Raw genomic sequence first — 12,570 nt, 5'->3', positions numbered from 1 at the left:
ATCGGATGTTCAGCTACGCGATCGAGCAATTATCTGTTTTTACGGTGTGAGGTGAATCAGATGCCGAGAATCGCAGCTTCTTAGCTTCAGCAGAGGTAATGAAGGTCTGCCATTAATGTGTGTGGAGAGAGAAAATATAGGAGCTGAAGATTGCGTGGATTTTGTAGAGAGAGAAGTGAATTTGTCTGTGGATCGTCGGAAATTCAGCGACACGTATCATGAGAGAGAGAAGGCGTTGATGAATTAAACCGGTAGTTATTTTCGTCGAATCCTCTACAAAAGGATTAAAATTCTGATCAACCGGCGCCGCCTCCGCCACCTCAAACAGGAAGAGCTCCTGCTCGCCTCCGTCGTCGACATTCAGGGTTTCCGGGAACGCAGAGAAGGTGTTTGCGTTAATGTCTATGCGAGGCATTGGCGTAGATCTCTTCGGCATTGTTTCAGCCAGCACAGTTTCCCAATTTTTCGATAGCAACGTCCCCAAATTCTCCCTCCGCCGGGGTTCCAGATCGTCGTCTTCGTCGTTGTCCTCCTCCACCGACCAATCGTCGAGCGACATCAGGTCGGCGCTATCCGCTACCGGCAGCGATCGGCTGGACCCGGTGTCGCTCAACCCGAACGCGTCCTCGGGCTTGAACGTCGAATAAGCCTCGAGATCGATGGAAATGCCGCGGCTCTTCAACGTCCCGGCCGCCTGGATCAGCTCCTCCAACGAGGGGGCGCCCGGGGACTGGGACCAGTCCTCGGACCCCTCGTCGGAGACGCCGTCCGTCGCGCCATAGCTCTCTGGCACGACGGACCTCGTCCGCACCGGCGCCAGTGCAGCTTCCTGTTTCACTGCCGCTGGCGCCGGGGCAGGGATCTGGCTCGTCGCTGCCGGCTTGCCGACTAAGGATGATTGATCTTTCAAGAATTCTTGAAGAGATTCGATCAATTCCTCGGATATCGTTTGCACGGTCGGATATTCGGAGTTTCTTCCGATGCCCGAGCTTTTGCAGAGGCTGAAGAAAGCAGAGACTTCATCAGATTGCTTCACAGCTTTGATGCAAGTTTGAAATGCAAAGACACAATTTTGGTATTGCATATGGAAGAAGCTATCAAGAATGAGGGAAAGCCCTTCAGATATATCTCTGTAAAGATCGAAGCTTTCCTTGAGCACGGCGTAGATCGCAATGTGGACGAGCCGGTTCGTTTTCGCGGACCCGGTCGGCCGCAAGACGATGGCCCGATCGAGAAGGCGTTGCCAGTACGACAACTTGTCGAGGAGCATCGTTGGCTTCATGTCCTGGATGGGCTCGGTGGCGGTGATGATCTTGCTCCGGCTCCGTTGGAAGACAGAGGAAGCCCCTTCGGACTCCTCCAGCGCCTTGCGGCGCTGGAGGTTCCCGGTGAGGTAGCACTCGAGGCGCTCGTCGAGGTAGAGGGCGAAGGCACGGACGAAGGAGGTGAAGTCCCACGGGCTCGAGTTGGACTCGTCGCGGAAGCTCGAGAGGTTGAGGATCTTGGCCCCACGCTTCATCGCGTGGAGGACCTCGCGCGGGAAGTAGGGGTCGCCGTCCTGGAAGATCCTGAGGACGAGCATCAGGGACTTCAGGGCGACGATCCAGTTGCGCGTGCGGCCAATGCGCTTTCCGATGGCCCGAGCGCAGGCCTCCGCATGGATCTTGCTGCAGGACACGAGCCGGAGGACCTCGTAGACGTATTTCTCGTCGACGGGGACATCATCGTGGCTCGTGGCCTTCAGCACGGCTACCTCGAGGCTGGAGGAGTCCTTGCTCGAGACCTTGGCGAGGCTGATGCTTGTTTGGTCTTTCACGGCAGCAATGGCCTTCTTGAGCTTGCTTGGCATTGTGGATTCAAGAGAGAGAGAGAGAAGAAAGAAGATTGTTGTTTTGGTGAATATGAGAAGAGAGAAAGTTGTGTTATTTCCTTGAGTTTCGATTGTACGGACAAGTGTTGCATCCTGTCATATGTTTCGGCCTTGAGGTAATCCATCTTTTAGGAACAAAACTATGTCGTTTCAATAGTAATGTGCATCATATTAACATTTTATGTTTCCTTGAAAATAGGTGGGCTTTGGGCAGACAGTGGTGATATGATTCAGTAAGTTTCTTTTATCATTTGTCTTACTATATAGAAACACATATACCAATATAAGGTTTACAATAAAAGTAAAAAGACTAAGAAAACAGAGTGAAAGTACTTATACTAATGTAGTTAAAATTACATGTATTGTATCACCTTGGAATCCATTTGGATACAAACAAAGCAATCCGGACAAAGAACCAATCTCCGGCAATATCCAACCAGTTGAAGAATGCAATTCTCCATGATTTCTTCAGTATGAATGAGCCAACAACTCCCCAAAATCCAAAGATAAAACCAAAGCCCATTGATATGCCAACTTCTTGCATAAATGAGAAGATGTTGCCATCTTTCTCATTCATGTTTTCCTCCGGATTAGTGGTGGATGGCCTCAAGCGATCTTCAGGGCATTTTTGCAAAGGGTCCCCGCAGAGCCCATCATTACCCGCATAAGCAGATGCACCGAAGCTCTGAAGTTGAGTACCGGTTGGAATTTTTCCAGACAAATGGTTGTTCGACAGATCAAGAACACCAATGGTGCTTATTTCTGCCAAACTTTTTGGTATATGGCCAGAGAGATGGTTGTGAGATAGATCAAGAGAATCTAGCATCTCCATTTTACCAATATCTGGAATTATATGTCCTGTCAAACTATTTCTTGATAGATTCAAGGATATTAATCCCCTCATAGTGGAAAATGATTTGGGAATGTTTCCGGTTAATCTATTGCTAGAAAAATCAATGAGTTTGAGAAGACTGAGATTTTCCCAATACTCGGATTCCTTACCTTTCCATTGAAATGATGAATATCCATAGAGCTTATTTGCATAGAAACCGTAAAATGAATCAAAAAGAGATTCATACATCAAGTTATCCTTATCAGTCAAGTAAGAAAAATTCTCGAAGCAATCAGGTATTATCCAAGACAAGTTGTTTAACGACAAATCCAAAACATGAATAAAAGTAAGATTGCATATCCCAAGAGGAATATTTCCATGCAATTTATTTCCACGAAGGTTTAGAATTTTTATATCAGTCATCTGCCAAATCCAAGTGGGGATCTCTCCTATTAACTTGTTCCCTCCGACGTCAAGGATAAGCAAATGTTGGCAATGTCTCAAATGGTAAGGGAACTCACCAGATAAATTATTAGCATGCAATTGTAGTCCTCTGAGGAAAAGTAAAGTCCCGAGAGAGTGAGGAATTTCCCCCGAAAAATGGTTGTTAGCCAAATTGATGGCGTACAACATTGGCATTTGATCCCAACAGTTGGAAATCTCTCCTGCAAACTGATTATGGGCGAGGGAAAGGACTGAAATGGGAGAGAAAGGAATCTTGCAAAGGGATGAAATTGAACCCGAGAACATATTTCCGCTTAAATGAATCTCGATAGCAAGGGCAGGAAATAATGGTATAGGACCTGAGAATCGATTGTAACTAAGATCCATATACTCAATGGAGGTGGATGTGAGATTTGAAATTGTGCCACTTATTTGATTGTTGGAGAGATATAAGACCACTAATGAAGAAGACGCACTCCACAACCATCTCGGGGCTTCGTCTGTTATATTGGCAACACTAAGATCAAGAGATGACAAATTCAACTGTGTTCGAATCCAGTTTGGAAAATATGGACCCACATTGCACCTGGCTAAAGATATTTCACTCAATTGAAAAGGAGGGATCCAGTCAGATGCAATATCCAAGATCAATGATGGATTGGAGGATAAATATAGTGTCTTTAACTTATCAAGCTTGATGAAGTATGATTCAGAGACTATACCTTCCAACGAATTATGAGAAAGATCGTAGGTTTGTAAGGTTCCCTAACTGAGGAGGAATGGTCCCGGAAAAGTTAGAACTCCTGAGATACTAGTGTTGCACTTGTTTCATGGAACTAATGAATTCCGGGATCGGAAGGCCTCCAAAATCATTCCAACTGAGGTCAAGATAAGTCAAATGATGCAACTTGAGCAACGAATAACCAACCTTACCTCTCGAGGCTACACCAATAAGTCGGAGGGCGATGACGTGGCGAGTTGCGTTGCTGCACTCAACGCCATACCATTCGCAGCATTCGTCGCTTTGCCACGACGAGAGATGGCCATACTCATCAATGAGGCCATTCTTGAAGCTTAGAAGAGCTTCTCTCTCCCTCTCTATGCATCTCACTTGCACATCTCCTGAAACAACCACACACAAAAGAAGAACAAGAAGAACAAATTTGATTGCAATTCTTTTATATGAAATCATACTCTCTTTGTTGATGATGGAAGTGAAGTGTATTTGTGGGATACTTTGTCATCTCATGTGTAAATGTGTAACGGTTTAAATATGCAAAGTCAAGATATTTGACATTTATTCTATTGCAGGCCTAACCTAATGTGAGACTTTTCCTAGTGGCATTTTCTGTTCAAACTTTGTGGCTTTAATCTTTGATGATATCAATTTGTCAGTTCAACATTGCATGGATTCATTTAATATTATGTTGGAAATTTTCTTCTTAATTTTTGATGGGTAGTATTGAATTCTTTGAAGATAATAAGATAGTGATGATCATATACATTTATACATAGATATTTCTTATTAAGTTAAATGGCGAATTTAATCCTAAAAGCATGAAGATTTTGCATGATTTTTTAATCAATGCATGAAATGAAGAAATTACTAATAAATTCCAGTCACAAAGTTGTGATACTACAATGTATTAAGAAGAAATGTAGAACAAAACGCAAATGATCTCAGACGTAAAAACGATATACTATGTACGTAAGAGATGAAGTACTATGATCAAAATTAGTTTCGGATTAGCATGTGATTGAAAAATTATTTCATAAATAATTAGACTACTACATCATCTCTTATTAATATACATAACGAAAATTGATAAAATTGGGAAAACACTTAATTAGGAAATAGTAGCAAACTACATGCACTATTACATGGTCATTAATTAAAATACATGACAAATATTGATGAACTTAGGAAAAACACTTAGGCCATGTACTATAATTCAAGTACCAAAACCATCTATAAGCAACATAACTCTTCATCCTTTCTTCTACTATCCACGAGCTTGTCCACCTCTATTCAGAAAGAAGAATTAAATAAAATCTTGACAATAATATATATTCAATTACAAAATTTTAATAAATTACAGTAAAATGTAGTAGTTAATATATTACCTATAATTCACATGTTTCTCCATTTGGATAAAAACACAGCAATCCTGACGTAGAACCAATCTCCAACAGCATCAAACGAGTTAAAGAATGCAATTCTCCATGATTTTTTCATGATGAATGAACCAATAACTCCCCAAAATCCAAAAATAAAACCAAAGGCTATTGATATGCCAACTTCTTGCATAAACGAGAGACCAATATTGTCGTCTTTTTCGTTCGTGTTTTCCCTCGGATGATTAGTGGTTGGTGGCCTTAGTCTATCTCCGGGGCACCTTGGCAGAGGGTCGCCACGGAGTCCATCATTCCCAGCATAAACCGATGCATTGAAGCTCTGGAGTTGAGTACTTGTTGGAATTTTTCCGGACAAATTGTTGTTCGACAAATCAAGAACACCAAGAGAGTATATTTCTGTCAAACTCGTAGGTATCTTGCCCGAGAGTTGGTTATATGACGGATCAAGAAAATTTAGCATCTCCAGTTTACCAATATCTTCGATTATATATCCTGTCAAACCATTTCTTGATAAATTCAAGGAACTTAATCCGCTCATGTAGGAAAATGATTTGGGAATGCTCCCAGTCAATCTATTGCTTGAAAAATCAATGAGTTTGAGAAACTCGAGATTTTGCTTGTATTCCCATTCATGACCTTTCCATTGAAATGATGAATATCCATAGCGCTTATTTTCCTCTGTATTTTGGGAGATTATTACAATAAACATAGATGGACCAGGATTCGGAAACTGGCTATTCTTTCTAGCCATGACAGTTGAATTGGTGAAGCAATCAGGTATTATCGAAGACAAGTTGCATATCCCCCGAGGAATACTGCCATGAAATTTATTTCCACGAAAGTTTAGATAATGCATGTTATATTTCTCACGAATCCAAGGTGGGATCTCTCCAGTTAACTTGTTCCCTTCAACATCGATTAAATACAATTCTTGGCAAAATCTCAAACTGTCAGGCAGCTTACGGATAAGTAATTATCGCGGATCTGCAGTATAACGAGGTGGTCTAAGTTGCCAAAAGAGCGAGGAATTTCACCCGAAAAATTGTTTTTAGCCAAGTCGAGGGACTGCAAGTTGGGCATATTCTCCCAGCAGTCGGGAACCTCAGAGGACAAGGGTATGAAGCTTATCATTGCTAGTTTTGCAAATCGATGATATTGAACCGGATAACATATTTCCAGACAACATAATATCGGAAGCCATGGTAGAAAAGGACTGTATAGGACCTAAGAATTGATTGTTACGAAGATCCATATACCGTATGGAGGTTGATGAGAGATTAGGAATTGCACCACTTATTTGATTGTCGGAGAGATCCAAGTTTCCGAATGATGAAAACGTACTCCACAACCACCACGGGGCTTCATGTGTTATATTGGCACGGCCGAGATCAAGGGAATGCAAATTCCTCTGAGTTTGAATCCATTTCGGGAAATACGGGCCCACGTTGCACCCGCCTAAAGCTATACTTTCCAATTGAAAAGGAGGACTCCAATCAAGGGGAATATCAAAGATCAATGAATTGTAGGATAAATCAAGTGTCTTTAACTTATCAAGCTTGGTGAAGTGGGATCCCGAGACTAGACCTTCTAAAGAGTTATAAGAAAGATCTAGAACTTGAAGCTCGGAGAGTTGGCCAACACTTAGAGGAATGGAGCCGGTAAAGTTATTTCCCAGAAGATGAAGTTCTTTCAATGAAGAAAATGCGCTAAGGTCTGGGATGGATCCATTGAGTTTATTATCAGACAAGTCTAGTATTTCGAGTGATTCGAATACAGAACCAAGTATAGAAAGAGATGTAGAACTCAAAGAGTTAGACGAAAGATCAAGTGAGTGTAGGTTGGTAAGGTTCTCTAACTGAGGAGGAATGCTCCCAGAAAAGTTAGAATATTTAAGGAACAAGTGTTGTAATTGTTTCATGGAACCAATGAATTCTGGGATCGGAATGCCTCCAAAATCGTTGAAACTAAGGTCGAGATGATTTAAATGATGCAATTCGAGCAATGAAGGGCGAACATCACCTTTCAATACACGACCTTTATTTTCAAGACTACTAAGTTTGAGAGTGGTGACATGGCTAGTGGAGGTACTGCACCCAACACCATGCCATTCGCAGCATTCGTTGCTTTTCCACGACGAGAGAATACCATCCTCGTCGATGAGGCCATTCTTGAAGCTTAGAAGAGCTTCTCTCTCGCTCTCTATGCATCTCACTTCTGCATCTCCTGAAACAAACACACAGAAAAGAACAATAAGGATAAATTCGGTTGATATATTTTTATCAGAAATCATACTTTCTTTATTATTGTATGGAAGTGAAGTGTATTTGTGAGATAATCCTTTCTCAAATGTAACGGTTTAAATAGATAAAGATCGAATGATACTATTCCTAAAATGAAATATAACTTAGCGTAAACGTCTTGCAAATCAAGTAGAAAAAAACAAAACAAGAAAGTAACACTTGACTAAGTTATAACCGCAAATAATAGAAATATTCTTTGAAGTTAATTTATGATATCACTGAAAATAGCTAGGGTTTTAATTGACAAAACAACTTTCCAACAAATAAAAAAAATTCAATATAAGAATTGCGTAGAAAATTAATTAGAAAAAATAAAATCAATGAAGAAAATGACAATATAGTAAATTGAAGTTTACCTAATTATAATCACTAAAAATCAACACAATAATTAAAAGATAATTCTTGATGATGATACACATAGATATTCCCCATCTATTATTAAATGATAAATGTAACTGTATATGCATGGAAATTGTAATGATTTTCTCATCAATGAAATGAAACGAAAGCGTCTTACCAATTAAGTGCGCCTCATTATCCTCGTTAAAGTAAATAATTTTTTCTTTAGAATTAATTGTTGAAAACAATATAACTTCACCTGAGTTTACAATTTTCACGTGATTCTTACAAAGTAGCACAAATAATTGGTTCACTCTTGCAGATTCAGACTCTTGTAGATTCAGATTGGGCATCTGTTATTCTTTCTCGATTTGGGCCGTGAGAGCAGTTTTTGGAATTGGGCTTAAAACATGGAGTAGATTGATATGAAGGTTGGCTGAAAATTTATGAAGACTATTGGGCTTGCAGGCCCAAACATAACAAATATGATTGTAGTCCAAAGAAATGGGCTTTGGGAAAAAGGTCTAAATGGGCTTAGGAAAAACACTTAATTTGACAACATAACTGTTATCACCAAACATTGATAAAAGTAAAAAAACACACTAAATTTGACAACATACACTATTATCACCAATTAAAATACATTACAAACATTGATAAAGTAGGAAAAAACATTTAATGCATGGACTATATGTTACACACCAAACATGACCGGTTGTTCTTACAACCGATGTGGGACATTGAGTCTGTAACACTATAGTACTCGAACCAAACTATTCATAAGCAATACATAGTTCTTCCTCCTTTCTTCTACTATCCACAAGCTTGTCCACCCCTATTCAGAAACAAAGATGGGATAATATCGTGAGAATAATAAATACAACATATTATGCATTCAATTACAAAATCATATTAATAACTAAGCATGTTTAATGAAATATGAAAATTCTTTAACTTTTCACACTAAATGGGAGAAAATTGAAAATGAGGAAAAATTTATTGAAGTAAAACGGAGTAGTAGTTAAAATTACCTGAGTATTTTAGCTTCATCTCCATTTGGATACAAACACAACAATCTTGACATAGAGCCAATTTGCAGCATCATCTAATAAGTTGAAGAATGCAATTCTCCATGATTTCTTCACTATGAATGAACCAACAATTCCCCAAAATCCAAAGATAAAACCAAAGGCCATTGATATGCCAACTTCTTCCATAAACGAGAAGTTGTTGCCGTCTCTCTCATTCATGTGTACCCCTAGATTTGTGGTGGATGGCCTCAAGCTATCTTCGAGGCACTTTGGGAGAGGGTCACCACAGAGTCCAACATTCCTGGCATAAGCCGAAGCATTGAAGCTCTGAAGTTGGGTACTCGTTGGAATTTTTCCACAAAAATTGTTGCTTGACAAATCAAGAACACCTAGAGAGTATACTTCTCCCAAACTTGTAGGTATCTTGCCCGACAGTTGGTTGTGTGATAGATCAAGAGAATTTAACATCTCTAGTTTACCAATATCTGGAGTTATATATCCCGTTAAACTATTTCTTGATAGATTCAATGATTTTAATCCCCTCATACTGGAAATTGATTTGGGAATGTTCCCAGTCAATCTATTGCTTGAAAAATCAATGAGCTTGAGAAGATTGAGATTTTCCTTGCATTCGAATTCCTTACCTTTCCATTGAAACGATGAATATCCATAGAGCTTATTTACCGTCGTACTATTTGGATATGTTGGAGCAGAAAGATATGGATCGGTAGTTTTCAAGAGAGTATAATTATTGAAGCAATCAGGTATTTTCGAAGACAGATTGTTTATCGACAAATCCAGAGCTTGAATATTAGTAAGGTGGCATATCTGGGGAGGAATAATGCCATGCAATTTATTTCCACGAAAGTTTAGATAACGCAAGTTGTATAACTCACCAATCCAAGTGGGGATCTCTCCGGTTAACTTGTTCCCTTCAATATCAATTAAATACAATTCCTGGCAAAATCTCAAACTGTAAGGCAACTCACCGGATAAGTGATTATCGCGGATCTGCAGTACAACGAGGTGGTCTAAGTTGCCAAAAGAGCGAGGGATTTCACCTGAAAAATTGTTGTTAGCCAAGTCGAGGGACTCCAAGTTGGGCATATTCTCCCAGCAGTCGGGAACCTCTCCTGACAACTGATTATTAGAGAGGACAAGGGTTTGAAGCTTATCATTGCTAGTTTTGCAAATCGATGAAATTGAACCGGATAACATATTTCCAGACAAAAAAATATCGGAAGCAACTCTAGAAAATAACGGAATAGGGCCTGAGAATTGATTGTTACGAAGATCCATGTAACGGATGGAGGTGGATGAGAGATTCGGAATTGCACCACTTATTTGATTGTCGGAGAGATCCAAGTTTCCTAATGAGGAAAACGTACTCCACAACCACCACGGGGCTTCATCTGTTATATTGGCACGACTGAGATCAAGGGAAACCAAATTCCTCTGAGTTCGAATCCATTTTGGGAAATACAGGCCCGCGTTGCACCCGCCTAAAGATAAACTTTCCAACTGAAAAGGAGGACTCCAATCAAGGGGAATGTCAAAGGTCAATGAATTGATGGATAAGTCAAGTGTCTTTAACTTATAAAGCTTGATGAAGTGGGATGCAGAGACTAAACCTTCCAAAGAATTATGAGAAAGATCTAGAACTTGAAGCTCTGAGAGTTGGCTTATACTTAGAGGAATGGAACCTATAAAGTTATTCGCCGAAAGGTTCAGTTGTGTCAATGAAGAAAATGCACTTAGGTCAGGGATGGATCCAATGAGTTGATTATACGACAAGTCTAGTATTTCGAGTGATTCGAATACAGAACCAAGTATGGAATGAGATGTAGAACTCAAAGAGTTATATGAGAGATCTAGTGAGCGTAAGTTGGTAAGGTTCCCTAACTGAGGAGGAATGTTCCCGGAAAAGTTAGAATGTTTAAGAAACAAGTGATGTAATTGTTTCATGGAACCAATGAATTCTGGGATCGGAATGCCTCCAAAATCATTATGACTGAGGTCAAGACGATTTAAATGATGCAACTCGAGCAATGAAGAATGAACATCACCTTTCAATACACCACCATTATCAAGACCACTAAGTTTGAGGGTGGTGACATGGCTTGTGGTGGTGCTGCACCCAACACCATGCCATTCGCAGCATTCGTTGCTTTTCCACGACGAGAGAATACCATCTTCGTCGATGAGGCCATTTTTGAAGCTTAGAAGAGCTTCTCTCTCGCTCTCTATGCATCTCACTTCTGCATCTCCTGAAACAAACATACATAAAAGAACAATGAGGATAAATTTGATTGATATTGTTTTATGAGAAAGCATACTCTCTTTATTATTGTATTGAAGAGAAGTGTATTTTTGGGATGATCCTTTCTCAAGTGTAACGGTTTAAATAGATAAAGATAGAATGATTCAATTCCTCAAATGGAATATAACTTGCGTGACGTCTTGCAAATCAATTAGAAAAAAACAAAACAAGAAAGTAACGCTTGACTAAGTCATATTCGCAAATAATACAAATATCTTTGAAGCTAATTTATGATATCACATAAATCAAGGATTTAAGTGACCAAAGAACTTTCCAACATGGCAACATATATAAAACAAAATTCAATAAGAATTGCGTCGAAAATCAATTACGAAAAGACAAAAGAGTAGACGATGGTTGACTAATTCACAATCACTAAAACCCTACAAAAGAAATTTAAAGATAATTCGTGATGATAATATACTTGATATTTCTATCAATCAAATGACAAATTTAATTTTACATGCATGAAGATATAATGTACATTGAATTTACAAAAACCTTCCAATCCAAAAGTTTAGATTTCATTTTTTTCTCATCGATGAAATATTAAAGAATTTACTAATGCCTTCGATCCAAAAGTTTGAGGTTAAAATAAATGTTCAATATAAATCTTTTGAAATATTATTTAATTCTTGAATAATGCTTAAGATAATTAACCTCAAAGGCAAGTTTATAAAAATGAAATTTGAAAAGGCCCACGAATAAGAACTCTCCATGCAAATGGTGAGTTTGGAGTATGAATGAAGCCCAAATTAACGAAATAACGAATTTACTAATTATGTTGAAGTGGTCTCAATAAAGTCAATGAAGTTGTAATATACTTCATATTTTTTGTGTTGTCATATATTTTTTTTTGAATAGTCAACATAATTTAACTTTAACCTATTGGTGGTGACTTAACATCGGAATTTTTGGTAGTCATGTTACGTATTTTATTAAAGATTATTTAAATAATTTTCAAAATTAAAAACAAAATATAATTTGATTAAACTTTTTTTTATGACTTGCCTTTTACATTATTAAAATAATTTTGATAATGATAAAAAAAATACCATGTTCAGTTACTATTAAAGATATGCACTAAAATATTTGTGGTAGTAGAGCTGTAAAACTGTCGAGCCGGGCCTAAAGCTGTCCGGGCCGCTTTTGAAGAGATTAGGCCCATCATAACTGTGGGCTTCTTCTATTATAGAAATGGAGGAAGGCATATCACAATTATGGACTTCGCTTTCAGAACAATTTTTTATTGAATGTAAATTTATTCAAAAAATATAAAAATTCTGAATATCCGAAAT

General features: G+C 38.8%; 3 protein-coding genes across 4 annotated transcripts; all 3 read right to left on the bottom strand.

Annotated features, from left to right (window-relative positions):
• Positions 1–13: 13 nt before the first annotated feature.
• LOC125195561 (clathrin coat assembly protein AP180-like) lies at positions 14–1,849 on the bottom strand. The gene is made up of 2 exons (XM_048093699.1): positions 250–1,849; positions 14–84 (listed from the first exon to the last, which is right to left on the bottom strand). The coding sequence occupies exons 1-2, from the start codon at positions 1,847–1,849 to the stop codon at positions 14–16; spliced, it is 1,671 nt and encodes a 556-aa protein (XP_047949656.1).
• A 388-nt stretch (positions 1,850–2,237) lies between these two features.
• Positions 2,238–8,274, bottom strand: LOC125195560 (receptor-like protein EIX2). Its single transcript, XM_048093698.1, has 5 exons — positions 8,181–8,274; positions 6,539–7,505; positions 5,424–6,097; positions 4,080–4,268; positions 2,238–3,868 (listed from the first exon to the last, which is right to left on the bottom strand). The coding sequence occupies exons 1-5, from the start codon at positions 8,272–8,274 to the stop codon at positions 2,238–2,240; spliced, it is 3,555 nt and encodes a 1,184-aa protein (XP_047949655.1).
• LOC125193521 (receptor-like protein EIX2) lies at positions 4,969–11,309 on the bottom strand. Of its 2 annotated transcripts, none has more exons than XM_048091336.1 (2): positions 8,953–11,309; positions 4,969–5,171 (listed from the first exon to the last, which is right to left on the bottom strand). In XM_048091336.1, the coding sequence occupies exon 1, from the start codon at positions 11,284–11,286 to the stop codon at positions 8,968–8,970; it is 2,319 nt and encodes a 772-aa protein (XP_047947293.1). In that variant the 5' UTR covers positions 11,287–11,309; the 3' UTR covers positions 4,969–5,171; positions 8,953–8,967. The 2 variants fall into 2 exon arrangements, with proteins under 2 accessions (XP_047947293.1, XP_047947292.1); XM_048091335.1 differs by lacking the exon at positions 4,969–5,171 and adding an exon at positions 8,554–8,756.
• Positions 11,310–12,570: the final 1,261 nt, after the last annotated feature.

The sequence above is a fragment of the Salvia hispanica genome, chromosome 6, assembly GCF_023119035.1.
Source record: "Salvia hispanica cultivar TCC Black 2014 chromosome 6, UniMelb_Shisp_WGS_1.0, whole genome shotgun sequence".
Classification (NCBI taxonomy): Eukaryota; Viridiplantae; Streptophyta; class Magnoliopsida; order Lamiales; family Lamiaceae; genus Salvia; species Salvia hispanica.
This window is presented reverse-complemented; position numbering and strand designations above follow the sequence as displayed.

Excerpts from the sequence above, each read along its gene's own strand:
- LOC125195561 (XM_048093699.1), bottom strand. The coding sequence starts at position 1,849 with ATGCCAAGCAAGCTCAAGAAGGCCATTGCTGCCGTGAAAGACCAAACA. Across the intron at positions 85-249 it reads TTCGACGAAAATAACTACCG|CTAAGAAGCTGCGATTCTCG; the intron begins GTTTAATTCATC and ends CCTCTGCTGAAG.
- LOC125195560 (XM_048093698.1), bottom strand. The coding sequence starts at position 8,274 with ATGCCCAATCTGAATCTACAAGAGTCTGAATCTGCAAGAGTGAACCAA. Across the intron at positions 4,269-5,423 it reads TGGCATATCAATAGCCTTTG|GAGATGTGCAAGTGAGATGC; the intron begins GTTTTATTTTTG and ends TGGTTGTTTCAG. Across the intron at positions 3,869-4,079 it reads TATTGGTGTAGCCTCGAGAG|GTATAGTCTCTGAATCATAC; the intron begins GTAAGGTTGGTT and ends ATTCGTTGGAAG.
- LOC125193521 (XM_048091336.1), bottom strand. The coding sequence starts at position 11,286 with ATGCTTTCTCATAAAACAATATCAATCAAATTTATCCTCATTGTTCTT.